Source organism: Acipenser ruthenus, chromosome 5, assembly GCF_902713425.1.
Source record: "Acipenser ruthenus chromosome 5, fAciRut3.2 maternal haplotype, whole genome shotgun sequence".
Taxonomy (NCBI): domain Eukaryota; kingdom Metazoa; phylum Chordata; class Actinopteri; order Acipenseriformes; family Acipenseridae; genus Acipenser; species Acipenser ruthenus.
Genome location: NC_081193.1, coordinates 64,083,558 through 64,111,323, shown reverse-complemented (window position 1 = coordinate 64,111,323; position 27,766 = coordinate 64,083,558). Strand labels below are relative to the sequence as shown.

Below are 27,766 nucleotides of genomic sequence, written 5' to 3'. Positions count from 1 at the left end.
TAACATTCATGTACACTACCAACAAAACCTGTTTATTGCTGTCTGTTTTCAGATTCTTTGTGGGAGGGAGACCCCACGCTGGGTGAACCGGCTGGCCTACTTCAGTTCCTGTATTCCTTTCCTTCAGAGCTGTCTTCCTAAGGAGTGGCTCACACCGGCCGCGCTGCAGTCCAGCGTCAGCCAGGAGCTACAGGGCGAGCTGGAGGAAGCAGAAGACGCTGCTGCCTCTGCCTCGGCACCTTCGCCTTCCTCTTCTTCCACCACCACTAATGCAATACCCAGGCCGGGCCATCATGCGAAGCGATAATCCCAGAGAACCGCAACAATGACTGAAATGTAGAATATAATAACTGACTTTTACTCAAAACTAAATTGGCTGGTCTAGATCATTTTAGACGGTGGAGGTTGTATGGGAAAGGATAAAACACATTCCTTTTTAGTAGGAAGGGAAACAACAAAAACAATATTTTTAGTTCCAGTTACATGCTCAGGATTGTAAAGTTGTAGTCCATTGTTAATCAGTGTTCTATCTTTTTGTTTTGTGTAGGGGGGGGGGGGCAGAGTTTCATCTGTTGATTATATATACTGTGTTGGTTTTCTTTTTTTTTTTTTTTTTTTTTTTTTTTTTTGTTCTGGTGAAACCTTCCCTCCCCTTGTTACTCAAATTGCTGGGTCTAGGATGAAGCTGTTATCGTTTCCCCTTCTCCCCCTCCTACAATATGTTTGTTGTGATGCCAAACATAATGTGAAAGCAGAGATGGATATAGACATAGGTTTTAAATGAAGACTAATGTCCAGACCATCAAACTCATGTCACTCAGTCCTCCCAAAATGAAAAGCAAGTGAATAACACAGCTGTGTCCCTAAGCCTCCATTTTTGCTCCATCATTTTAGAACTTTTTAAGCTTCATTTGCAGCAAGTCTGGGAAGTTCTTTTTTTTTTCCGAACATATGTTACACCAGTCTAATGGACAATACAATGCTCAAACATTTTGACTACTCATGTCATGTTTTATTTGGCATACTTGCCTGTTCTAGAATTCATACAATATTCTTCACATTTGAATGTCACCTAATGCAAATGCAGGAAATCCCTGCTAGTATGATCTGGGACTGTGATTTTCAGTATTATTAATCTTATTGACATTTAAAGTGAAGGTCTCATTTCCAGTTTATCACTTCTTTTTTTATGCCAAGCTACATCTCAATATGCAGTTAGTGATGGGAAAAAAAAAACAAAAAACAAGGCTGTTGCAAATATGTTCTTGAGAGGCTTTAGCTGCTTGGCTGCCTTTGGGAAATATCTTTATATTGTTGTTTTCACCACGTTATTGAAAAAGTGTATTCTTACATTCTCTTATGTGCTGGATGACAACAGCTTGGGCCTTTGTGTTTCTTAGCCCCATACCATCTCTGCTTCCAGATTACATAACTAGAGCTCTTGTAGCAGACTAGTCTGGCCACAAACAGGATACAGTCTTGACTTGACTGGCGGTTGGGGGTGGGGGAGATTAACAATGTTAATACTGAATAGAAATCCTGTTTCTTGTGTTCATGCAAGTTTTCATTGTCAGCTCAACAAAGCACTGCATGGGTATATTGGAACCTGCTAACAACCACCAGCAATCTGTCCCACCTAATTAAGCCATTTGATTCAATAATAAAATCCCAGCAAGCTTTGTGCTTCAGGTATGTCGAGAACAATCTCTCAAAAGGGGTGCAGTAGAAGACCTAGAATTTGGCCTGACAGCCGTGGTGCCCTAGTACTCTGTTCAGTTATTGTACACAAGTATTTTTTTTGGATTGTTTATTTTTATGTTAGACAACAGACATTTTCACAGTTACAGTCTGAATTGTTCAAATGTGGGTTACATAATTCTGAAGTGTGTTAATATTTTAATCCAGATTCTTGCTAGAATATGTATACCTCCTGAGTTCTTCTGGTTACCAGATACCTCTTTCACTTTAGTGGGTAGTGTCATGCTTTGATATATACATATACATACTGTGGGCGTAGGTCATGTGTGTGTTTTTCATGATTCTTACTTATTTACCGTCCAGTGGGGAGGGAATATGTATGTTACTGACTATTTGAAGACACTGGTTTAGTTGAACAGGAAGGCGATTTGTATAGTTAAGTGTGACTGTTTTTTAATATGGGGGCACTGGGCATGACAACACATTACTGATGGCAGTAATGCCTGTAGAATTTCTGCGAGTGGGCCAGACGGTATTCAGAGTTTCAACAAAAAGCGATTTGGCAGCTAACTTTCAGAGGGAATTCTTGTTGAGTTCAAATAACCTGGAGAGCCCACAAGTGTCAGGAATCAGGAGCAAGCAGTGGCTGTGAGACTGCAGCCTCTCGAAACCTGTTTCTCCCAGCAGGTATCTCAATGACAAAAGACACAGCATGAGTATAGTAATGCCATTAATGAGCCTTGACTGGACATGATCTGGTACCACCATTGCTAAACTATATCTATCTCTGTCAATTGTGGGAGTGGTGCTTATTTCAAACTGAGCAGAGGTCTGCAGTGGACCCTTGTTTTAGTTGTGGTACTAAATATATTTCTTTAAACCTGATATTTCAACAAGAGACTGACTTAGCAATATAAGAAATGGCTTTCACCAACAAACTTGTCAAGACAGTGTTCACATGGTGGTAACTGAAACAACCAAGTGCTGCTGTGGGTGTCTGACACTTAATGTGGCTAACTGTGTTCAAGTTTGATAAGATTTTGACTCCTATGCCCCTGCTTTTTACAATCGGCACTTGCATATCCGACCCTATACATTTTTGACTTGAGTGACAGTTAATAGAGTGTGGTGCATATCTGATTATTTCATTTTGGCCTGTTCCAACCCTTGTCCGTTTTCCAGGAAACCCAAAAAAGATACAATGTCAAATATATAGCTGAAAGGACTGTGTTTCAAAATAAACAGGCTTCCATTTAGATGTACTGTAGTTGGTTAGAGTACTATATTTTCAACAGAAGCATTTTAATTCAGAACGATTACCAAAAGAGATGACTGTAGACACGTGGACTGTACCGTACATTCTTTTAAATCCGGTACGTATTCATGTGTAGCAGTATGTAAAATTCCACATTACGACCCAATAGCAAAATGAAATCAAAATGTTACCCATGCACAGAATTGTGTAAAACGTAAGTCAATGCAGTTTATGGAAAGATTTAGAAAAAAACAACACATTATCGAATTGAAACAGTATTCAAAATTGCATGAGCTGCTCAATAAGGCTTTAATTTCAGTCTGCACTTGTAAATGAAAATGCACAAAAGCAAGATCACAGATTATAAAACATTAATACATCAGCGTATCTAATACTGTTTAATGATTAACTGTTCCACATTGCCGTAGCTGGAATCGCTCTTCTCGTTTGCTTATTTGTTGCTGCATTTTCATCAGGTAAAACTCGCTGAAGCTCTGTGTAATCAAATACATTTTTGTATCAGAAAACTGGTGACGGAGTCGGAAATTGTGTGTGACGGGTAAGTGCATTACATTATTACGTGTTTAATGGGAATTGATTTTATTCTTAATACAAGGACGGCAAAACACGACTGACGTGTATCTGGGTATCGTATATCCGAGTGCTGACTAGTAGTCTTCACAGATATGTTAGTATTGTATGTGTGTGCATGGTTGCTGGTCACATGATGACATTTATTAAGTGTAATGGTTAATGCAAAGGATCACATAAACTATTTTATTGCAGCAGTAAGAGAACATTACTCTGAAAGTGCTACTTTCATTAGAAGCCTGAATGCTAGAGCATGGTTAATATTCATACAAGACATTGTAAGTCTTGTAATGGTCTAATATTCTCTGGCTGCAAGTCTCGGTGAGTTGCAGCTTACATCATTGCAATATAGGTACATAGAGAATAATATATGGGTCAGAATATATTACCACACAATTATATTGCTAGCTCAAAACTAATGAGAGACATATTTTATGTGGTAATATATTATTCTTGCATTCTAGTTTTGTTTGTGTAAACTGTGGTGCGCTGCTGTAGAAAATGCTGCACTCAGTTACATCAGTGCAGGTTATGCTGCTGTGCTTCGGTGAGAAATTTGTTCAAAGTCATCCCCATTTTATTTATTTTTTTACTGACCAAGGTGAAATTCGAAATGTGTATGTTCAGGTCTTTTTCAGGTAGCTGTTCAAATTATCTAATTTCTCCCACTGAACGCAAAATACAACAGTGCTTGTTAGTTATAAATATGGAGGCTGTGACATTAAGCGGCGCAGGTAGGAGTCTGATTTAAAAAAAAAAAAAAAAAAAAAAAAAAAAGGTATTAACCCTAATATGAATATTGTCACAGGAAATTGGTAACCCAACCCCCCCCTCCCCCCCCCAAAAAAAATAGATATCGCCTTTACTAAGCATGCGTGAATTTCTGAAATTAAAGCCAGTCTGAACTTTAACCATTGAACACCCTTTATATCTCCGTTTTTGTTTTAAATTGGTTACCATACAATTGTAAATGATAAACTTTAAAAATGTTGTCTGAATCTTTATTTATAGCTACAATTTATGTGAACAAATATTTTGCTACTTAAATTGCATTGTTTTAATAACTTTAATATGACATACCGTTAAATTAATATACTTGACTGTATTTTTGTTATCTATTATCATTTAATTGTAGTGGTTAAGTTTACCTTACTACCCTGTTTACAAAGGGTGGTACAGTAAAGTTACATTTCTAAATGCCGGGAACTGTATATTAGAATTTTTCGTGGTACAAATATTAAAATAAAATAAATGCACTATTTTGTATATGTGACTCATCATGCATTTATCGTGCAATTTATTTATGTGTAATTATATTAATTAAAATGTGTTCTCTTTTTATAAAAATTGAACAGGAACTCAATACAGTTTAATGGAAATTCTCATTTTTTAAAAGTAGTAATATAGTCTATGTCAATATTGAAACCATATTAATAATTTTCTTTGAGATATATATATATATATATATATATATATATATATATATATATATATATATATATATATATATATATATATATATATAAATATAAATAATATTGTATGCTCATCAAATTAGCTTATTGTTATTGTAGCTTTAAAACAAACATGCATGCAAAAGAAATACAATCAAGTTTCATCTGCTACTCACCCCTGCTGAATTATTATTTACTGAACCCTAATCCCAATAAATGCACAGGATAACTATTGGAAAACTGCAAAATCCCTGTGCAACTTTACCGTGTTAACTTAAGCCCCTTTCACACTGGCATGCTCTACCCGGGTCAGGACCTGGTGTCATGCGGGTTGGGTATGCGATTTCACACTGTTTTTGATAAAGCAGGGTTGACCTGGGTGACAGACGCAAGAACAGAATGCGCGTATCAATGCCCCAGAAGCAGCTTGTTACTGACGCTTCCATCCAAGCTTCTCTGGATTGAACCGTCTGCTCAAATGTTGCTTAGAGAAAATGTTTCTTCATCCCTGCTGCAATCAGGCTCATGGTGTGTCTCAAGCAACAAAAATATGCCTAAACAGAAATGTTCCTTGCGGAAGTGAAACCTTCATGCAGGTGTGGCTGTTTATCATCATTTATTTCTTAGCAGGCGCCCTTATCCAGGGCGACTTACAATTGTTACAAGATATCACATTATACAGATAACACATTATTTTTACATACAATTACCCATTTATACAGTTGGGTTTTTACTGGAGCAATCTAGGTAAAGTACCTTGCTCAAGGGTACAGCAGCAGTGTCCCCACCGGGGATTGAACCCACGACCCTCCGGTCAAGAGTCCAGAGCCCTAACCACTACTCCACACTGCTGCCCTTTGTTGCGTCGGCTCATGAACGGCCGTCAAGCATTTTGTCTCTCAACCCGGGTCAAAGCGTGTTGACCCACATGTGGGTCACTGGGACCTGGGTACGTGGTTTCACACTACACGGGATTGTGACCCGGTTAGCCAGGACCTGGATCCGGACCCGGGTAGGAGTGCCAGTGTGAAAGGGGCTTAAGTTTAAGGGAACCTATGAACACTTCAGTACTTGCTTACAGTTAAAGTATAATTGGAACAACATTTTTTAAACAAAAAATAAGTGTTTGTCAAGGAGTGATTTTAACCACACACAAATATAAATTATAACTAAAAATGTTTTTAAAATGTATATAGGTTTTTATTTATAGGTTTTTATTCGATATGTTTCTAAAACATATCGAATTAAATATTCAAAGAGAGCCATTTGATAAAGAATTAAAAAAAAATTGAACGGTACGATCGATCTCCTGAAGATGATAAATTAATTTAACATGCATTTAATTTACACCTAGATAGATAAGATGACACATGTCAAATTTAAAAAAAAAAAAACAACAAAAAAAAACTTTGTATTTGAAAAATAATAATTGGCTTTTCGGTCCTGTAATCTTAATTGAATTTCCAACTAAGCCTCCCTTTTAATTTCAGAAATTTGCGCATGAGCAGTATAGGCGATATCTAGTTTTTACATGGTCTCCCAATTTCCTGTGACACCATAACTGATGCCAGGATTTGTTTTTTTCCCACTTTAGGGGTCTGGTACCATGGTAACCTAGAATATATAATAATATGTCTCAGTTGACTGGTTATATTGCCTAAACATTGGATCCTCTTCTGTATAACAGATTTTTTCCAGTCGAAAGGGTCAGATCAGTGAAGTGATGAAACCCTGCTTTTTCATTGACACAATCTTTCACTTATTTTTATGCCTGCTTTAAAATAATTAAAATGAGCAGGTTGTAACATCTGTGTAGGAATATGTTGCCTGATGGTAAGTGGTGTATCCAAGAGATCTATATCTAAGTGTATCTAAGTAAATTAGAGGAAAACATACAAGGAGAAAACACCTACGGTGGTTTGTGGGAAGTGTTCTGGGAAAGTCTTTGTGTTCAGTGTTTTTATGCAGTTTCATAGATCTGATTTTATAATACAGCAGTAGGTGAATTTGTGGAGGTATTATACAACTGAAAACCTGGAAGGACTGCATACCATATTTGTTCTGGAAATGTCCTTAGGTAACATGTTTGTAAGACAAAATATGTATTATTGCAGTAGTATTATTTTGAATTGAACCAGGTGCCTGACTATTTCTAACCTTTTGGAATTCATAAAAGTTTGAGAATTATTGTGGTTCATGTGTTTTGTTTGTTTGTTTTTCTATCTATCTGAACATAATGGTAGTAAAATGTGTTGGGATTCTTATAATATCTGTTAATTTTTCAGAGTATTGTGCGATTTACTCTTTGCTGTTTTATAAAGTACTTTTCCAATGCCTGCTCAATCGCTGGGACACCCTAGCTGCTAGTCCTGGTATAAAGTGGACCTCTGTTCTAAACCAGAGGCAACAGCACAGTTAGATTTTTTTTTTTTGGGGGGGGGGGGGGTTTACTTGTCAGAATTTTATGAAGTAATCTAGGAAGATTAAACTGCACATTAAAACTATTCTCCTTAAGTAAGAGAATAAAATATTTCTGCCCTCTTTTCACATTGTCAGCATCTCCATCAACTTTGTGTGGTGAGCTGTTAAAATAACAGCAATAAGTAATATGAGTGCTCAGTAAAACCCCATATTTCATGTATTAACAAACAGGCCAAGGTACACAAGAAGTCAATCCTGTTTCTTTTTAATCCTATTGTTTCAGCAGCTACACATGCAGACCGTGATCCACTCAGACTGGCATTCTCTATTATCATGTGCCTTAGAGTGATAGTTAACTACTCTGCTGCAGTAGCCTACATGTTGGTACATTTTTTAAATTATTATTTTGTGTCACTGTATATAAGACATTGTAAAATGTGTACATAAAACACATGTTTATAAAAATGTCTCTTGGGCCAAACCTTTCTTTTCTACCAAAAAAAGCATTTAATCACATGCATTAAATAAAATATTGCCTTGGTGAATTACTGCACACTGTTATTATCTTCACTGTCTGATTATGACGTCCCATAAACTCACCACGCATTAGAGAAATGTACATGGGTTAGACAAAAATAATAAATACATGCAGTCATACACTTTAAGAGTAAGAGTCTTCAAATTACATTATTGGTGTTTTTTTTTAAATTTTATTTAAAGTCCTATATTAAGGTATTTAAACTACCTTTGGTAACTGCTCTTTAACTCTAGTTGCCTGCCATGTGTTATATAGGCCAGATCAGACAAAATGCTTTATATTAGAACGCACCAGCCAATCTAAAGGACATTTGTTTCCAAAGTGGCAAATTACTAGATGGTGGTGGTGGTGATCCTCCCCTTTGTTGGAGATATGCCTAATGAGCAGGTCCTAACGATTCACAGCACCATAAAAGAAAAAAATACAGTATTTGAAGAAATATGATTAGAACCACTTAGAATAATTGCAAACGTCATAAAAAGCTGAGGTAGCAGTTAAACTAAGAACGTTGAATTTTAAGTTGCTTACCCTTTTAATGTTTAGTTTGTTTTGCATTTGGCACAGCTAATATATATTCTGTAATATATTAAGCATCAGTTTTAGTTATGATGGATATGACAGCAGATGTAAAAGAGGGTTGATTGTAGGCACTCAGTTGATTCTTCTCTAAAGTGATGACTATATATCATCTTGGCTACAGACTGGACTTCTACCACCAACTTCCCTGAAGAAATGTGGGGTGTCTAACCAAGGTGGGAAAATCCCCTACTGACAGTGATAGGGTTGGTGTTTTTATTATTTTGTCCAACCTGTGTATACAATTTAAACGATACGGCATGTTGAAAGTAAATGTATTACATGGTTATTTTTTATCTTGGTCAAGCAAGCAAATTACAGTATTTACAAAAGTACCTTTCAGTGTGTCCTCCTTTAGTGATTTTCTTCCTTAGGCTATTTTCTGATTGCTGCCTCTTCTCGTATTTACTAAATAATACAGGTCTTACAAGTTCTTTTGAATTTTAACTTTCCAGATTCCAGCTGGAACAATTAATAGATCTGAATTTGTGAGTCCCATTTGTGAGATTTAAACGGAACAAATCTGTAAGTCTAACCGGTCTTTAAAAAAAAAAAAAAAAAAAAAAAATCTAAAATAACGATATTTGAGGTGCATAGTGCTATCTCTGCCCCTATCAGCACCTGAAGTTATCTTCAATGTAAACCATACGTTAATTTCAGGACCCCTTGGACATGGCCTATGTTTTGACGACCACAACACAGCTAGCATTAAAAGCTGAGAAAAATAAGCTTTCAAATAATATATGATGGTTCTTTCCCTTTGTGTATAAATGTGAGATTCAATTCCTAAAACATGCAATGTTTGCTCATTCTACTGCTCGCCTATGTGTGGTACTTCGCCCTTTCTGTGCTGTCTGTATATTACCCCCTCAATCCCCACACGTGCAGAATAGAATCTGAGTGTGTGCTCGATACCCAATATGATTTAAAACATTATAATAATAGGCAAGTTATGTTTAAAGGGTAAATGCATTGTTTACTTGTTCTGACTCTCAAAGTGATATGTTGATGAAATCTGCCACCTGCTGGATGTTGCCAATATAATGTACCTTTTTTAAAGCTTTTGGATGGTCGTTTGTCCTGTAGATCTTATTGTTTGCGTTGAGTTAACAATTTCAAAATTAAACAGGCGACTAGCTAACAGTTTTATTGAGAAATAATAATAAAAAAAAAAGCAAACTGGAACATTTTCACAATCTCAAAACTTAGATATTATAGAACGAGGCAGTAAACTCTGCCGTTTCTTCTGTCTTTGCTTGCGCGGGGAGTTCTGGGAAATAAGGAGTTCCCTATCTACAAAATTTAAAATCTGCCGCGCGTCTCCGTTTAAGCACTCTCACGATTAAATCACTGCAACTTATAACATGATTCACATTGGTTTACTGAAACACATGCTTGCTTTACAACCATGCCATTATGTATACGGTTAATGCATTCTTATCTCCAGCCAACCACTTTGTATTGCCCAAGTTGGTCCTGAAACTGCCTGCTGCTCATTTAAGCATTCAGAAGCAATTGACAGGGGGGCATGGCTTGGTTGTCAAGGGGTGAGTGAGGCAGATATGTAAGCAATAGGCTCTTTAGTGCTTTCGTCACAAACACTTCCTTGGATATTGTTGCGAATTAGGCTAAAAGTGGAGAAAACTCTTTCAAATCGGGATTAACAGTCATTCATGTACACTTGGTGTCTTGAAAACCAAAAAAGTTTAAAACTTACGATGTCGAGGCAAGTTTCTCGCTAAATTCATGCTCAGATTTTATTATAATTTATTTGTAAAGTGTATATAAACAATTTAAAAAGTATTTTAAACAAGAATACTAGTAGTTGATAATATTAATGAAAAATACGTGGACTAGTTGAAACCGATTAATTCTGCTGTACATTAACAGTTGTGCTTCATTGTTCTCTGTAGTATACAGTAATATAAAAATGAACATAAAATTACATGTCTATACACATTTAAGGTGTTTATTTTTTATTAGTAGCCTATTATTCGGACAGTTTCCTACAGTTTCTCTTTCTCAGTTTCTGAATGGTGGTTGCAGTCTGCAGTACAAAACTGGACCTTGCTGTTTACTCTTTTTTGTTTTATATTAAAACCTGACCTCTTACAATTTTAATTTTACAGAGGTGTTAAAACACACTAATGCCTTTTGCCATTGACTCACCTGCTTTAGAACCACCTAGTAGCAGATGTGACGTCACACTAAAGAAGCCCATAAGACCGGCATTATACAGCCATTTGGGTAATGGGCCGGATTTTGGTATCATGGGCCCCTGGACAAGGAACCAGAACATAAACAGCAATAAAGAAAATAACAGAAAAAATCCCAAAAAACTATATGCCACATCTGTCATGAGTGCAATCGGCATGTTGGAGACTGGACTAGGGCCGTGTACTGTGGCTGCCGTCTTGGGTATCACCAGCAATTTCAAACCTGGCAAGACACTATAACCAGACACACTCTGTCAATGACAGGTCACAAACTGGGAGACCAAGAGTCACAACATCTGCCCAAGATCGACAGATCATTTTGCAGCATTTTCGTGATGTCAGTCGTTGATTGGCTCAATAAAAAGTCACTGCACCTGATCTTTTTTCATTTTTTCATCACATCTAGTGAGTTTTATCCAAATATAAGGTGATAAGTTTCTTTTGATGCTCAGTATATGAAAATAACCTTTTAATAGACAATTTTTGGAATATTAAAATGTTAGTAAGTGCTCAATACCACAATCTATCTTAAAACTAAAGAGCACTTTACTTAAATTTTCCTAATCACCTCTGCTCTAAGTAAACCCTACATCGCACAGTAATTAAATCAGACTTACCTTAAATTAATCTTCTTCTTGATTTCGTCTGTGCAAAGTCCCTAATAAAGTCAGTAATATCCAGTTTTCTGAGTATACCACATTCCACGGACATGATGGCAAGGCTGTTTAGGTGATCCTGGTTCATGGTGGCTCTCAGTTCATTTTTAATGACTCCCATGCGCGAGAATGATCGTTCTCCAGAACAGTTAGTGCACATTAAGGATAGGTAAATGCGCAGAGCAGTGGTGACATTCAGAAACGTGGAAAATTCAGGATAAGTTGAAGATGGTCAAACACTGTTCTCTTGTCCTTGCCAGAAACAAATTTAGTAAACTGGAGCATTCTTCTGATGGGAAATATTCGTCCAGATCTGAAGGATAGGTTTGCACGAGTGTAGCAGCTTTGTTTTTGATGTCGTATTCTGACGTTCTGAAAGTCGGTAAGGAAGCCAAATAAGTTATGCACAGTAACACACGCTTTTGATCGGTGCAAGCAATCTGTTGAAAGAGCATCCGGAATCATTAGGAAAAAATGGACACAAAATCTCTGCCCTGTAGTAAAACTTTGTGGCACCTGGGACCTTTTCTACTTAACTGTCCAGGTTGCTATCCAAACTACGCCATCTATAGTTTAACGAGGAACAGAACCTCAAATAACCTTATCTATATAGCAGCAATATTTGGGTACCCCACATAGAGCCCTCTCAAATAAATGAAAAGACAAAAGAATGGAAATTTGCTGAAAAGAGCACAACCAAATCGACAACAAAGTAACAAAACTAAAATCAACAATTGCTGCAGTGAAATAAAACAGAAACACAATCTTAACCATATATCTTGCACTAAAAAAAATAATTGTTGACTTATTGTCCCCAGCGACACCTAGAAGAGAGATAGAGAAGCCTCCATCCAATTAATAAATAATGTTTGGCTGCTCCACCCACCAAAGCCCAGGGCAGTCAAGCACCACCTGTGATAAAATAAAAAGAAACCACACGTGAATAATTAAATATATTAAAAGTGTACCTACAAACAAAATCACCACACCAAATGTAATAGCGCACATTTCAAAAAGAAAACACAACCCAGCACCCGACTTGACTGAATGTTCAATGCTCTGTAGAGCAGAGCAGCCACAATAGCGATGCTCTTCCTCGCAGCTCCTATAGACACACACACACACACACTAAAAGCTAGCTAAACGCTGCACGGTACTATTAAAATTATAAAGACAAAACTGTGCATATACACAAACTAAAACGAAGGGGACAATAATTACAAAAGCAATGTGCAAGATATAAAAACACAGGGAAAGAAAACTACCAGAAAACAGTGGCTGGCGGCATTCCACTTCCTCGGGAGAGTCTGGAATACTGACATCCAAAGAATATCCGCCGACTCTCCCTCGTCACAGGGGGAACCACGGGAACACAGGAACACCAAAACACAGGTACATCGACTACCTCGCTCTACTGCAACCTTGCGGTGCCGGGATTTATAATGCCAGCAATACACACTTCCTGGTTCCCACCTGCTACATTCTACCCCTCCTATTTTGCGTCGACGTCCTCGTCACCAACACTTTTAACAACCACTTGCTAGAAATACCAGTTAGTGACTCGACTATGCAACTATCGGTGCCTGGCCTAGTGAGATTCACAGCCCTTACTGCTGGACCTGGAATGTCTTCAATGTGCGGGACTACAGACCTAGGAAGGTTGTGGGGATTAGGATGATGACCCGCAGTACTCCGTACGTTCCGGCATAAGACCTTTTCTACCACTGGGGGCTGCTCCTCATGCGCCACTAGAGACAGCTGTTCAAGTTCCTCATCCTCATGTGGTACCGGGACTCTGCTACACACCACACTCTCCCCATCCTCTGATGATGTATCTTCTCCTGCAGTGGGAAACTGTGAGGGGAACAGGCCAAAATCGAGGTCTACAGCAGGTGATATTACTTCCACCACACTGGGATGAAGTGGTCTTAACTCCTCTCGATGGACATGCCGAACTGTCCCAGTTCCATCGACAAGGGCAACAGAATAAACTGCCCTCTGTCCTTGAGGGGACTGTACCACTATACACCATAGGATTCCAAATATCCTGAATTTCATTCCGTTCTTTGACCCTATGGTTCTTCAAGTAGACCAATTGCCCTTCCTCACATCCCGGACCTTCTCGTTATGTCTTCTCACCCTCTGCTGTGCCACATCCACCAGGCACTTTAAAGTCTCCCCGAAAACAAATTCTCTTGATGTTCCTCTACTCAGTCCTCCACAATGCCCCTGGCTGGCTCTACTTCTCCAGCTCCAAGCCGAGAATCTATGGGCAGATGGGATTTTCTACCAAACAACAGATAGTAAGGAGACTGACTAGTACTCTGATAAACAGACGTATTATAGGCAAACAACATTTGGGGGAGGTGAACAGCCTAGCCACGTTTCTTCTCTGGAGTGTCCGCAAAAGGTCATGAAGCGTGTGATTAATCCTCTCACATTGGCCTTTCCCCTCAGGATGGTAAGGAGTCGTTCGACTCTTCTGGCAGAGCTGGTAGATCAAGGTGCTTTCAAAGTTTCTTCCTTGATTTGAGTGAATTCTCTCAGGCACGCCAAAACGATAAAACCACTCTTGGACTAATACTTTAGCCATCGTACTAGCTTACTGATCCCAAGTTGGCACTGCTTGCATATACTTTGAAAACACATCTGTCATTACTAAAATATTTTCCCTACCATCACTAGAGGGCTCCAATACAGTAAAGTCAATCACCAAAACTTCTAGGGGCCTTGAGGCAAGTAAATTCCCCATGAAGGTTTGGATCTTGTTCACACCAGTGCTTAACATCCTTCCCCATACCTGGCCAAAATATCCTCTGCCAGACCAGGTGCATAGTTCGCTCCACCCCTTGATGGCCATGGTCATCATGTAAACTAGTAAGCACTTCTTTCTGAAGAATTTCAGGGAGTAAAAGTTGTAAAAACTTTTTACCTCCTCCTGAAGGATATGCAGCACGATACAGCACATCTTGTTTCTGCTCAATCCTTTCCCACTGACGCACAAGTTCCAACACTGGCTTTAACAGCTGTGTTCTCTCGGCCTGGTCCGGTCCATAACCTAGTCTCCAAAAATCACAGAAATGTCCAATCACAGGGTCCTGGGTCTGTAAGGTGGCAAGATCAGCCTTCTGCCGAATAGGCAGAGCTGTGATGGTGCGCTGATTTGCTTCCCCCGGCCTCACGTCCTGACGCTGAAGTCCATAATGATACTGTCGTAGAATAAGGGGCATATGTGGTCCCACAACCGCTCATGCCTCAGCAACCATAACATCTTCCTTCTCATACTGCTGAGACAAAGCATTGGCATTGCCATTGAGCCGACCAGGGCGATACTTGATCTCAAAGGAGAAAGATGCCAGTTGTGCCACCCATTGCTGTTCTAGTGCCCCCAGCTTGGCAGTCTGCAAATAACTGAGAGGGTTATTATCAGTCTATACCAGGCAATGCTGCCCGAGCAAATACTCCCTGAACTTTTCCGTCATGGCCCATTTAAGGGCCAGTAGCTCCAACTTCATGGAGCTATAGTTCTCCATTTTCTGCTCTGTTGGTCTCAAACCACGACTAGCAAAGGCAATGGGATGCAGTTTTCCATCTTGGTCTTGGGACAGTAGAGCCCCTAGCCCTTGATGACTGGTATCTGTCTCCAAAACAAAGGGCTTAGAAAAATCAGTATAAGCCACAATTGGCGAAGAAACAAGTTTAGTTTTTAGTGCCTGAAAACAGGCGTTGCACCCCCTAGTCCAGATGCTCTCTGTAATAACCCCTGGGCCTCTCCGCCCCTTTTTGCCAGCTCCTGCTAACTCAGCCACTACCTGATGAAGGGGGGCCGCCAACTTGGCAAATCCCTCAACAAACCCAGGGTAGTAACTGCAGAATCCCAAAAACGACTGGAGCTCAGCAAGACTTCTATGCCGCTTCCATTCTGCAACAACGGTGATCTTCTCAGGGTCAGAAACAGCACTTACTGAGATTAGCCTTAAGGCCCTGATGCTGAAGGCGACTAAGGACCATTTCTAGACGTCCCAGATCCTGTTCCACAGTGGAGGAAAACACAATCACATCATCCAAGTACAAGAGCGACTGGCAGCTCTGATCTCCAAACAGTCGCTCCATTAGTCGCTGGAATGTACCTGGGGGATGTACCACACGTTTGGCCCAGCGGTTGAGGAGATGCTACAACGCTCTGCTAAAGCCTGGGAGGCATCTCAGCAGATGGCGAAGATGTGGCCGCTTAAGCCCTTCCAGCCTAAGCACCAACAGGAGCACCAGTGGCGTAGAACACCACCGCAGCACCAGCCGCGGCAACGGGGTGCTAAGACCTCTCCCTCAAGTACAGCAGCGCACGGTCAACCTCCATTTGCAAGACTGCAGCGCGGAGGATGGCGCCCTAGAGGAGGTGGCAGGCCATGCCCTCGTGGCTCTGGCCAGGCCCCTCGCGAATGAGCGCAGCCGAAACAGCCCTGAAATCTCCAGGCAGCTGTTAACCCACCCCTACACTGTCCAACAGCTCCAGTTCTGGCAACAATGCACCAACGACATCTGGGTGCGCAAAACTATATCCACCGGGTACACCCTTCAGTTCCGGTTAAAGCCTCCCCCCTTCCGGGGAGTGGTCGTAACTGCAGTGAAGGACTTGGTTCAGTCCTCAGCTCTGAATGTGGAAATACAGGCATTGCTCAAGAAGCATGCCTTTCAACAAGTAGACCCTGCTCTGATTGACCAGGGGTTCTATTCCAAATACTTCCTAGTGCCCAAAAAGAGTGGCGGGCTCCGCCCTATTTTAGATCTGCGAGTACTGAACAAATACCTGTGGGTGTTATCGTTCAGGATGCTTACGCACAGGCACATCATCCAGTCAGTTCGACACGGCGACTGGTTCACCACCGTGGACCTGAAAGACGCGTACTTTCACGTTCCCATCTGCCCGGGTCACAGGAAGTATCTGCGTTTCGCATTTCAGAGCAGGGTATACGAGTTTTGTGTCCTTCCATTCGGCCTGTCACTAGCTCCTTGAACCTTTTCGAAATGTATGGATGCCATTCTAGATCCCTTGCGGGCTCAAGGCGTCCGACTGCTGAACTATCTGGATGACTGGCTCGTCTGCGCGCAGTCGAAGGAACAGTTGGCACAGCACACAGTGATGGTTACAGACCATCTTCAGCGGCTAGGTCTGAAGGTCAATTCAGAAAAGAGCCGCCTCGTGCCGAGCCAACAGACCAAATTCTTGGGTCTGCATCTGGACTCAGTGTCCATGGAAGCGACCCTGTCGACACAAAGAGTTGCCTCGCTGGAGAGGTGTCTCTCCCTATTCAGGTTGAGAGAAACAGTCAGCATGGAGCTGTTACAGTGCATGCTGGGGTTGATGGCTGCCGCCTTGCAAGCCCTTCCTGAGACCTCTGCAGGCCTGGTTCAATGCCTTCGCGTTGCATCCGCGGAGAGACCAACACCGCAGGTTGAGGGTATCCGGAACCTGCTGGGAAGCACTGCGCTGGTGGAAAGTTCCGTTGAACATCCGCCAGAGTGTATACTTGGGTCCCATCTTCCGAAGGGAGGTTATTACGACCGACGCTTCCAACCAGGGTTGGGGAGCAGTCTGGAACGGGTCAGGGACTCGCGGAGTGTGGTCAGGACCCTGGAGGTCAGCCCACATAAATGCTCTGGAACTCAGAGCAGTGGACCTCGCCCTTCGGCACTTCTTGCCAGTGCTTCTAGGCAAGCATGTGTTAGTGAGGTCAGACAACACCACAGTTGTGGCGTACATCAACCGCCAGGGCGGCTTGCGGTCCCCTGGTCTTCACCGGATGGTAACACAGATGTTGCTATGGGCACTGCGTTTAAACTCTCTGCGTGCGGTTCACCTACAGGGCAGAGTCAATTACGCAGCGGATCTCCTATCCAGAGGAGGCCCTCTTGCAGGCGAATGGCGTCTTCACCCTCAGGTGGTAGAGCGCATCTGGGAATGGTTCGACACAGCGCAAGTAGATCTCTTTGCTCAGCGAGAGACCACGCACTGCCCCATATGGTTCTCGGTGAAGGACCTCGACAGCCCCCTAGGAGTCGATGCACTGGCTCACGAATGGCCGCCAGGGCTCCTATATGCATTTCCACCGATTCTGATGCTTCCCGCCTTCTTGGAGAAGGTCAGGGTAGAGCAAGCGACAGTGATTTCTGATTGCTCCTCGGTGGCCTCGGAGAATATGGTTGCCAAGTCTGGTGCAGTTGTTGCACGGTCCCCCGAGGGAGCTCCCTCTGCGAGCGGACCTGTTGTCCCAAGCCCAAAGAGGGCTATGGCACCCGAACCCCAAGCTCATGCAGCTATGGGCTTGGCCCCTGAGCGGGAGTGCCTGTCAGCCCTAGGGCTTTCGACGGCGGTGATTTCGACCATTCAGAGCGCCAGAGCACCCTCTACTAGGTCGCAATACAGTTGGCAGTTGTTTCAGGATTGGTGTCTGGCAGAGGGCCACGACCCAATATCCTGCCCTATGGCAGTGATATTACAGTTTCTACAGAAACTGTTAGATGAAGGGAAATCTCCCTCTACGGTTAAAGTGTATTTAGCCGCCATATCGGCTTGCCATGTACGCATTGATGGTTTATCACCAGGTTGCCATTTTCTGGCATTGCAGTTCCTGAAAGGCACAAGACGTTTGCGGCCTCCAAGGACGACCAGTTTACCGTCATGGAGCCTTGACGTGTTGCTAGAAGCCCTTACCAAGGCACCGTTCGAGCCTCTCCACAGTGTGGATATGAAGCTCGTGTCTATAAAAACTGCGTTTTTTCTGTCAGTGGTATCAGCCAAACGCGTGAGCGAGTTACATGCACTGGCAGTGCATTCATCATGTACTCGTTTCGCAGGAGACGGTTCTAAGGTCTCCATGCGCCCAAATCCAGCCTTTTTACCCAAGGTCATATCCCCGTTTCATATGAACCAATCAGTCGAGTTGATGGCGTTCCATCCCTCTCCTTTTTCTTCCCCAGAGGAAGAACGGTTACACATGCTCTGCCCCGTGCGGGCACTGAGGTGTTATATTGACCGTACAACGACTGTGAGGCAAACAGAACAGTTGTTCATATGCCATGGTTCTAGGACTTTGGGTCAGCCGTTGTCTAAACAACGCCTTTCTCATTGGATAGTGGATGCTATTAAATTAGCTTATGAATCTGCAGGCCTTCCGCCACCAGGGCAGTTGAAGGCGCATTCCACTAGGGGTATGGCGACATCCTGGGCCTTCTTTAGAGGGGTGCCGGTGTCTGACATTTGCGCGGCAGCCAGTTGGGCTACACCGCATACTTTCATGAGGTTTTACCGGTTGAACGTACTGGATTCCTCTGCTCCACTATTTGGAGCATCTGTGCTACACTCTATGACGCCTCAGGATGCGGACATATAGAGTGGTTGATAACATGGTGTTGACTATTCCACCTTAGGACAGGTGTCATTGCGAGCATAGACGCTGAGGCGCAGCTCCGCATATGCGTAGATGTATTGCCTACGCAGCTGCGTTATGACGTAAGTCTGTCCTACTGCCGAGAATCCTCCCTCGTGACGGCTTGGGTACACTGTTCCCATACCTTGATGGTTATTTTCGACTTGAAAGGCAATGATAGGTTGCGGATGCAACCCCGGTTCCCTGAAAGAGAAAATAACCACCAAGCCGCGAGGTCGCTCCGGAAGCCTTCACGGCCTGAAGAGCAAAAGAGGAAGAGAGTCTCTGCGCGCTGCGTATAGTAAGCTCCCAGGGGGGCGGGTTTGCGTGGCAGCTCACGCAGAGGCCTATCGGCATCTTTGCTATAAAGCTCAGCCAATCCCTACTGCCTGACGGCAATGTCCCATACCTTGATGGTTATTTTCTCTTTCAGGGAACCGGGGTTGCATCCGCAACCTATCGTTATCTCAACCAAAACACTGTCTTTCATTGTTCCCGAGACACAACAAAATATGGTGTCAGAAGAATTAACCTATATGGTATGTGCAAAAAAACGTCGCAAATAACAAACCTATAAAGAAATACTACTAAACGAGTGACCGCGGCGTGTGTAAAAAAAAAAAAAGATGGCGCTAGGTCAAATTCCTGTACCAGAAGCTATGGTAAAGCTATGGTAAAGGCGACACATACAATAACTGGACATTTTTCAGATCCTAGTGGGAAAATTATGAAATAGCGACAGGCTTAGACAGCAAAGAAGAAAAAATAAGAGTTGCAACATTACTGACTGCAATGGGAAAAGAATGCTATATAATTCAGCGGCACGTGGATATATCGGAGACAGACCGACACGTTTCTAAAGCAATACTCGATGCATTGCAGAAGCATTTTGTGCCAACTCGAAACGTGATATATGAAAGATTTATTTTTAATACCTGTGAACAAACTCAATCTGAAACAACAGATCAGTACATTGCTAAACTGCGCAAAATGGCCGACTCGTGTGACTATGGGACACTGAAAGAAGACTTGATTAGAGACAGACTTGTCATAGGCACAAAGGACACTGCAGCTAAAGCGCGAATGCTACGTGAGCCAAAATTAACGCTAAATAAAGCTGTAGACATGTGCAAAGCAAGCGAGCTACCGTCTGTACAACTAAAAAAACTGAACTCCACAGAACCTGAAGCTGTTCACTATGCAATGCACAAAAAACGTGCAGAACACAAAGGTTATTCGCAAAGCTACAGCAGCAAGAAACAGACATGCTCTCCAGCAAGCAACGAATCTAAAAGCACAAAGCAAAGCAACTGCCAATATTGCGGCTCAACGCACGCTAAAGCAAAATGCCCCGCCTATGGAGTCACTTGCAATCACTGTGGCAAAAGAAACCATTTCGCAAAGGTCTGCAAGCAAAGAAAGCAACTCCACCTTGTTGAGGAAAATGACGACTCAGATGAAGGCTCAGAAACAGACACGCTCTACATTTCTGACATCAATTCGATAAAATACGGCTTGAACAAGTGGTACGTCAATCTAAAGCTATCACCAGACTGTAAGGAGCACTACAATTACGCTACCAAATATACTGAATGTCAGCTAGACAGTGGTTCAGCAGTCAACATCATGAGTTAAAGAGACTTTGTACAAATCATGCAAGATGGAACAGCAAAGTTACGACCAAGCAAGGCCAAACTAAAACTTTATGACGGCACATTGATAAAGCCTAAAGGAGAGTGCAAGCTGATAGCGGAACACAACAAAAAATACAGACTGAAGTTCCAGATAATGCAAACAATACAAAAAACACTCTTATCAGCTACAATGTGTGAACGACTAAACCTGCTTAAAGTCAGCAATGAAAATACTGTACATCATGTTGAAGACAAAACAACAAGGCATGAAAAAAGCCTGACAATAGCAGCGATTCTAGAAGAATATGGAGATGTTTTTTGAAGGACTTGGCTGCCTGCCAGGAGAACTACATCTGGAAATCAACAAAACGATCACACCAGTGCAACACCTTCCACGGAGAATACCAATACCACTGAAGAAAAGCGTAATGGAGATCATAGACAAAATGGAAAGGAACAAAATAATTGCCAGGGTCGCAAAGCCAACGAAGTGCATAAGCAACACTGTAGTTGTAGAAAAAACAGGCAAACTACGCATTTGCATCGATCCGAGTGCTTTATACAAAGCCCTGATGAGAGCACACTATCAGATGCCCACGATAGAAGAAATTCTACCTGACTTGGCGAAAGCAAAGATATTCTTAGTAATTGATGCTAAAGATGGATACTGGCAAGTACGTCTAGATGAAGAAAGCAGCTACTTAACAACATTCTGGACGCCCAAAGGAAGATATAGATGGTTAAGGATGCCCTTTGGAATAAAACCAGCGGCTGAAGAATACCAGCGAAGACAACACGATGTATTACAAGGGCTTCCCGGAATAAGCGTAATAGCAGACGACATTCTAGAATATGGCTGTGGAGACACTACAAAAGAAGCTACAGCCAACCATGATCAAAATCAAATCAGCCTCCTAAAGAGAGCCAGAGAAGTCAACTTGAAGTTGAACAAAGCCAAAATGAAGCTAAGACTTACAAGCGTGCCATACATGGGACATTTATTGACTGCAAAAGGACTGTCTCCCGACCCAAACAAAGTCAGAGCAGTACAAGAAATGACAAAACCGACAGACACAAAAGCTGTACAAAGATTACCTGGATTTGTAAACTATCTAACAAAGTTCCTACCTTGCCTATCCGATGTCTGTGAACCATTAAGATGACTGACAAAGACGTCATGTGGACTTGGCTACTACAACAAGAAGCAGCCCTTGAGCAAATCAAGCACTTGGTTGACAATCACCCCATACTGAAATACTACGATGTGCATGAAGAAGTCACCCTACAATGCGATGCAAGCGAAACTGGACTTGGAGCAGCACTACTTCAAAACGGACAACCAGTAGCTTTCGCTTCAAGGACACTTACGCCAACTGAACAAAGATACGCACAGATTGAAAAAGAATGTCTGGCCAATGTCTTTGCATGCGAAAAAATTTGACCAGTACATACATGGCAGAGAGTGCATCAACATACAAAGTGATCACAAACCGCTAGAAACAATCTTCAAGAAACCACTACTTTCAGCACCAAAGTGCCTACAGAGAATGAAGCTAAGATTACAGCACTATCAGCTGCATGTGAAGTATATTATATTATTATATTATATGTTTATTTAGCAGACGCCTTTATCCAAGGTGACTTACAGAGACTAGGGTGTGTGAACTATGCATCAGCTGCAGAGTCACTTACAATTACGTCTCAACCGAAAGACGGAGCACAAGGAGGTTAAGTGACTTGCTCAGGGTCACACAATGAGTCAGTGGCTGATGTGGGATTTGAACCGGGGACCTCCTGGTTACAAGCCTGTTCTTTAACCACTGGACCACAGAAGTACAAGAAAGGTAAAGAAATGCACATCGCTGATTTCCTTTCCAGAGCACCACTACCGCTCGAGAAGACAATGCACGCACACACAAGAATGTGTCTACTCAATTGAAACAAAACTGCAAAAGGAGATTAAAAACATTGATCACGCCACCAACCTTAACTTTTCAACACAAAGCTTGAACAAAGTTAAGACGTATACGCAACAAGACGCATCACTGCAAATGCTACAGTCGGTTATCACAATAGGATGGCCTGAAACAAAACAAGAAACACCTACAATTATCAATGAATACTGGACTTACAGAGGCGAACTTACAACGCAAGACGGAATTATCTACAAAGGCAACAGAGTTGTAATACCCAAAGCAATACGCTTAAACATACAAACACTCATCCATGAAAGCCACTGTGGAATTGAAACAAGCCTGAGAAAAGCCTGTGATGTTGTTTTTTGGCCAAACATGACTCATGAGGTAAAATACTTAATCAGCAAGTGCAGCATATGCAACTGAGCATCAGAGAAAACAGCAGAACGAAACGCTCATACCACATCAAATACCAGAGCAACCGTGGAGCAAAGTGGGAATGGATTTCTTCAATGTGAACAATTCAACTATCTGATTACAGTTGATTACTATTGGGACTATTGGGAGATTGATGAACTTCAAGACACGACTACAACTACAACCATAGAATGCTGCAAAGGGCACTTTAGCAGACACGGGATACCTGACACCGTCATTACGCACAACGGCCCTCAGTTCGGTGGACACGAATTTGAACAGTTTGCAAAAGAGTGGGAATTCCGACACATTACATCATCCCCCTACCACAGCCAGAGCAACGGCAAAGCTGAATCAGCAGTGAACATAGCCAAAACACTTCTGAAAAAAAGCCAAACAAGATGGCAAAGATCCATGGAAAGCAATACGGAACTGGAGAAACACACCGACAGAAGGAATGAAAAGCAGTCCTATAAACGATTAATGTCAAGACGCACACGCACATTACTGTCTACAGCGCAACAATTACTCAAACCAAAGGTAGTCGAAGATGTAAATGAAAGAAAAGAAATACGTCAACAGGAAACAAAACATTACTGCAACCGACAAGCAAAAGGCATGCCCGAACTACAAGAGGGACAGACAATCCGAGCACAATTAACACCTAACAGCAAGTCAAACAAATGGGAGCCTGGAATTTGCACCAAACAAATCAGCCCAAGGTCGTACGAAGTAAAAGTCAATGGACGTACATGTCGACGAAACCGAAAGGACATAAAACCTGTCAACGAGCAATACAGAGACATACAGAGATACACAGACGACTTACCTGATGCAAGACCAGATGAATTACCAACGGACAACCTACCTGATGGAAGAGATCAATTACCAATGGCGACTCAAACAACTGAAGAAGATTCTCATGAACAAGAACAAAGTTCTGAAAAAATACCAGAGCAAGAAAGCATCAAACTGAAATGCACTCGAACCAGATCCAACATTATACCGCCTCTGAAGTATGCAAAGTATTCTGAGACTTAAGCTAAGGACTCTGAGTTAATAACGTATGTACACAGTAAACAAGTTTAAAAAAAAAAAAAAAAAAAAAAGTCAAGTAACATTAAGAATTGTTGGAGTGGGGAAATAGCTCATTGTTTATGTAAAAGGAGATGTTACTAGCCTTCAAGTCGCTAGATGGCGCACTAGTATATGTGTTAAGTACATGTCTGTTATAATCTTTACGCAGCACTAGAGTTCAGGTCTGTGTCAGTTGTAAGCCAGAACGCGAGCCACACGGCGTTGTAATGAGCTACAATAAAGCTGAGTTATCTCAACCAACACACTGTCTAAATTGTTCCCGAGACACAACAAAACAGTGGTGAAGAAAGCAGTAGGCAAGAACAAAGGTCTTGAATTGAATGAGAGCAGCGATAGGAAGCCAGTGCAGGGTGCGAAGCAGAGGGGTGCATGAGAGTAGCAAACACCTGCCAACCGAGTGCTTTTACTCCCAAACCATTCACATTTGATGTTTTGCCTATTGCAACTGAAACTGAAAGGGAGGTACAGATTGTATATACATTCCTAATCTTGTTTAACTCGTAATCTTAACCTCCTAATGTGTAACTTTTTTTTTTTTTAAAAAGGACACATTTATAACATAAAATAAAATAAGAAATTAGCAAGTCGTTTTTTTGTAATGATGTAATGCATGAATTTAAGGTTTGACTACAAGTTCCAGAATGCATTCTGCCACCCGATGAACGGCACTTGCTTAGACTAGAGGCGGATCTGTGGGTTGCATTTCAGTGTTAAAAGATAATAACGTCCGGGTACCAAAAAGGAATGGCAAAAATCGTCTGATCTTTCAAGGTTACAACTAAAATGCAAGAAACATCGTCGATTGAAATCCTAAAATATCCACATCTTTAGAAATAGTTTGAACAAAAGCAGTCACGCAATAGAATGTACACTATAAAGAAAGACAACCCACCAGCGAGTATAATTAAAAGCACAGTCTCGTTGACAATTTGTGGCCAATACTGTACTCGGAGATCTTAGTGTTAGTGAGCAGAAAGGGGAGGCGCCTAGAGATAGGACAGGACAGGCAGACACACACACACAGTACCCGGACATCATCCAAACGAGAAATAGCCAGCCAGTGGAGACAACTGCTCCTCAGCTTGACAAGGCTGGAAGTGACTGATCTGATTACTAGCAGGCATTGATCGTGTGAGAGTGTAGGAGAGTTCTGCCAAAAAGAAATGTCGGAAAGCAGGATTGTTGAGTCGGCGGGGACGCAGAATGGAGCCCACCGCTGCGGGGATCATCCAGCTGGGAATCTGTGTGTTGTCGGCAACAAAGTGACAGTGGTACTCGGGGCTCAGTGGGGTGATGAAGGAAAGGGGAAAGTGGTAGATTTACTTGCTCAGGACGCGGACATCGTCTGCAGATGTCAGGTAAGGGTAACCCCAGGACACTAAGGGAGGAAGCACATATCCTGACCTTAAACCGCAGTGGTAGGGTACTAATACCTCCTGCAACCCTTATCAGTAGTAACAACATTGGCTATGACTACAAGGAAGTCATTTTGACAGCAAATTGTAGTTTGTTAAAGTAAAATTTCTGTACGATATCAACTGTTTATATTATTTTGAATACTAGTTGATAATACTGCATTGAGTTGCTGCTGAGCCAGGCACTTTGCTTGATGTCACTTTGCTTGATTTCAGTGACTTGCTTGTAATGCATTTATTTTTGTTTGGTTTAGTGTCATCTTTGTAATGATTGTAAAGCAATGGTTGTAGTATTGTATCGTTGCGTGTAAATGAAGGAGGCTTGCTCAGGATCTGCAGGTTATCAAATGCAAGGTTTGTTAAGCCTGGACTCTACATTGGATAGGTGTACTGCCTGCTTTACCAGCCAGTGGTACACTTACAGCAGAGCAGCCTAGTGCTCCTCAGACTGTGACAAATAATAAAATCAAATAAAACAAAAGAAAAGAAAGTCCAAAGCACACTGTTTTGGCCGTGTGACAGCCAACTACGTGCAGCAATAGCAGTTTTAGGCACACGCAGCCCATGCAATTGCATGGGGTCCCGGGCAGCAAGGACGCCTGTTGTCGTGGCTCAGTAATATTTTAAAAAAATTACATTCACCTCAAGTCTGCGTCAGAATGAACACAGACCTGTCAAATCTCCCTTATTTGCAGGGTCGCTCCCGTTTTTTGGACAATTCTCAAGGACATCTGCAGGTGTTATGCCAAATAGTGTCACTTGGCAGTATTTGGCACTATTAGTGCGAAATACGGTCTCCCTGCCAAATAGTGTCGCCAGCACAATTTGGTCTTATTGAGGATTACGACTAAAGTAACAGTGCAATAGATTGCATAGCCATCATATCGATTTGCTATTAATTGTGTTGCGTTCTTTGTTTTTTGATATCAAAGAACATTGTATTGCTAATTAGTGTATTTACTACTTCAGCTTACCAGAATACTGTCTACATTTACCTTTCAGTGTGTGTAATCATGTGCTGAGGATGCAAACATTGTTCTCACTGCCACTTTAAAAATATCATTTTGTTACAAAAATATTTTGTACAATGAAAATGTGAATAATTAATATAAAATCAGTTATCAGAACGTTTCGGACTAAGGTCCTTCTTCATAGTTTTTTTTGTTTGTTTTGTTTTGTTTTTTGTATATATATTTCAAATTACTAAAATGTAGGACAAATCCTAAAAAACAAATTTTAAACCACTTCCAGTATTTGATCGGAAGGTCCGATCATCTCAGGGATAGCTTGTAAAAAAAGTTGACAAATCTGGGCTGCTTTTATACAGGGACAACTCTTGCATTCAATTAGTCCAATAACTTAATGTTCATGTTATTTCAATTATCTTAATTAATAATAGTGCAAATTTGCAGAACTGCATTTGATGGTTTGTGTGAACGGACACTTCCTCTTCTTAATTAAAAGGGTTTCCTAATCGACGATGTCTATTCAGTATGGCTTCTGATCAAACGTTGTTTTTTTAAAAACGTTGTTTTTTTTTCCATACACAGGGGTAATTTGAAATAACTATTTAGTTTGTTTATATTATAATTGATTTATGAACTTGACTATTGCTGCGACAACCGATAGTCCTGCAGACAGTGAAATGTCATTACGGGTGTAGTGTTATTTTCAGGTAAGCGATAAAAACTGGTACGCTGCACATGCCTAAACTGCTAAACAATTTCTGCTTTGAAAACACGTAATTGTTGCCCGTTCAAATCTGGTACTTTGTGCATACCATTAAGAAAATAGTATGCGAATATGTATCATATGCAATAGCCAATACATTGGGTCTTTTTTTCTTTTTAGAGAAATTGATTTTATGTTTCCAGTTTAAGTTTGGAATTATCTATCTATCTATCTATCTATCTATCTATCTATCTATCTATCTATCTATCTATCTATCTATCTATATAGTGTTGGGAGAAAAAAATAAGCAAATGGTTTCTTAAGTGCTTTATAATGTCCCACGGAGTGTTCTGAAAAAAAGGACACCATTTCCAAGATGCTACTGTAAAAAATGTTTTTTTAGTGAATTTTTATAGGAAGAGAGTCAAATACAGACAAAAAAATGCCTGGTCCTGGGGAGCATCCCGCTGAAAAACGCTTGGTCCTGAAAGAGATAAATAAACATGTACCACTTATGCACAGCTGCAAAACACTCATTAAAAAGTGAAAAAAATTACCTCCTTTTCACATTAGCGAAACACCCATCAGATCGCAATTGATTGCACACCAAAATCTGACAAAGTACCACTTTCTGACATCACCCAGGTCATATTTTGGTACGCGTACCACTTTCTGACGATTTAGCATATATTCTGTATATGAGCAGATCATATACAGAATATGATTATTCTAATAAGTGTTATCAATTCTCTATTTATGAAACATGATAAGCATAGCTTTTCA

The 27,766-nt window shown here is 41.3% G+C and overlaps 2 protein-coding genes across 2 annotated transcripts in view; both read left to right on the top strand.

The window, feature by feature from the left end:
• Positions 1-4,991, top strand: part of LOC117402613 (deubiquitinase DESI2-like) — a 45,857-nt gene extending 40,866 nt beyond the window's left edge. Inside the window, exon 5 of the mRNA XM_034003943.3 lies at positions 53-4,991. Coding sequence (XP_033859834.1) covers positions 53-307 — 255 coding nt within the window. The 3' untranslated portion in view covers positions 308-4,991. The remainder of the gene's footprint in view (positions 1-52) is intronic.
• A 19,596-nt stretch (positions 4,992-24,587) lies between these two features.
• The window catches only part of LOC117402529 (adenylosuccinate synthetase isozyme 2-like), a 78,256-nt gene continuing 75,077 nt past the window's right edge, over positions 24,588-27,766 (top strand). Inside the window, exon 1 of the mRNA XM_034003767.3 lies at positions 24,588-25,255. Coding sequence (XP_033859658.2) covers positions 25,061-25,255 — 195 coding nt within the window. The 5' untranslated portion in view covers positions 24,588-25,060. The remainder of the gene's footprint in view (positions 25,256-27,766) is intronic.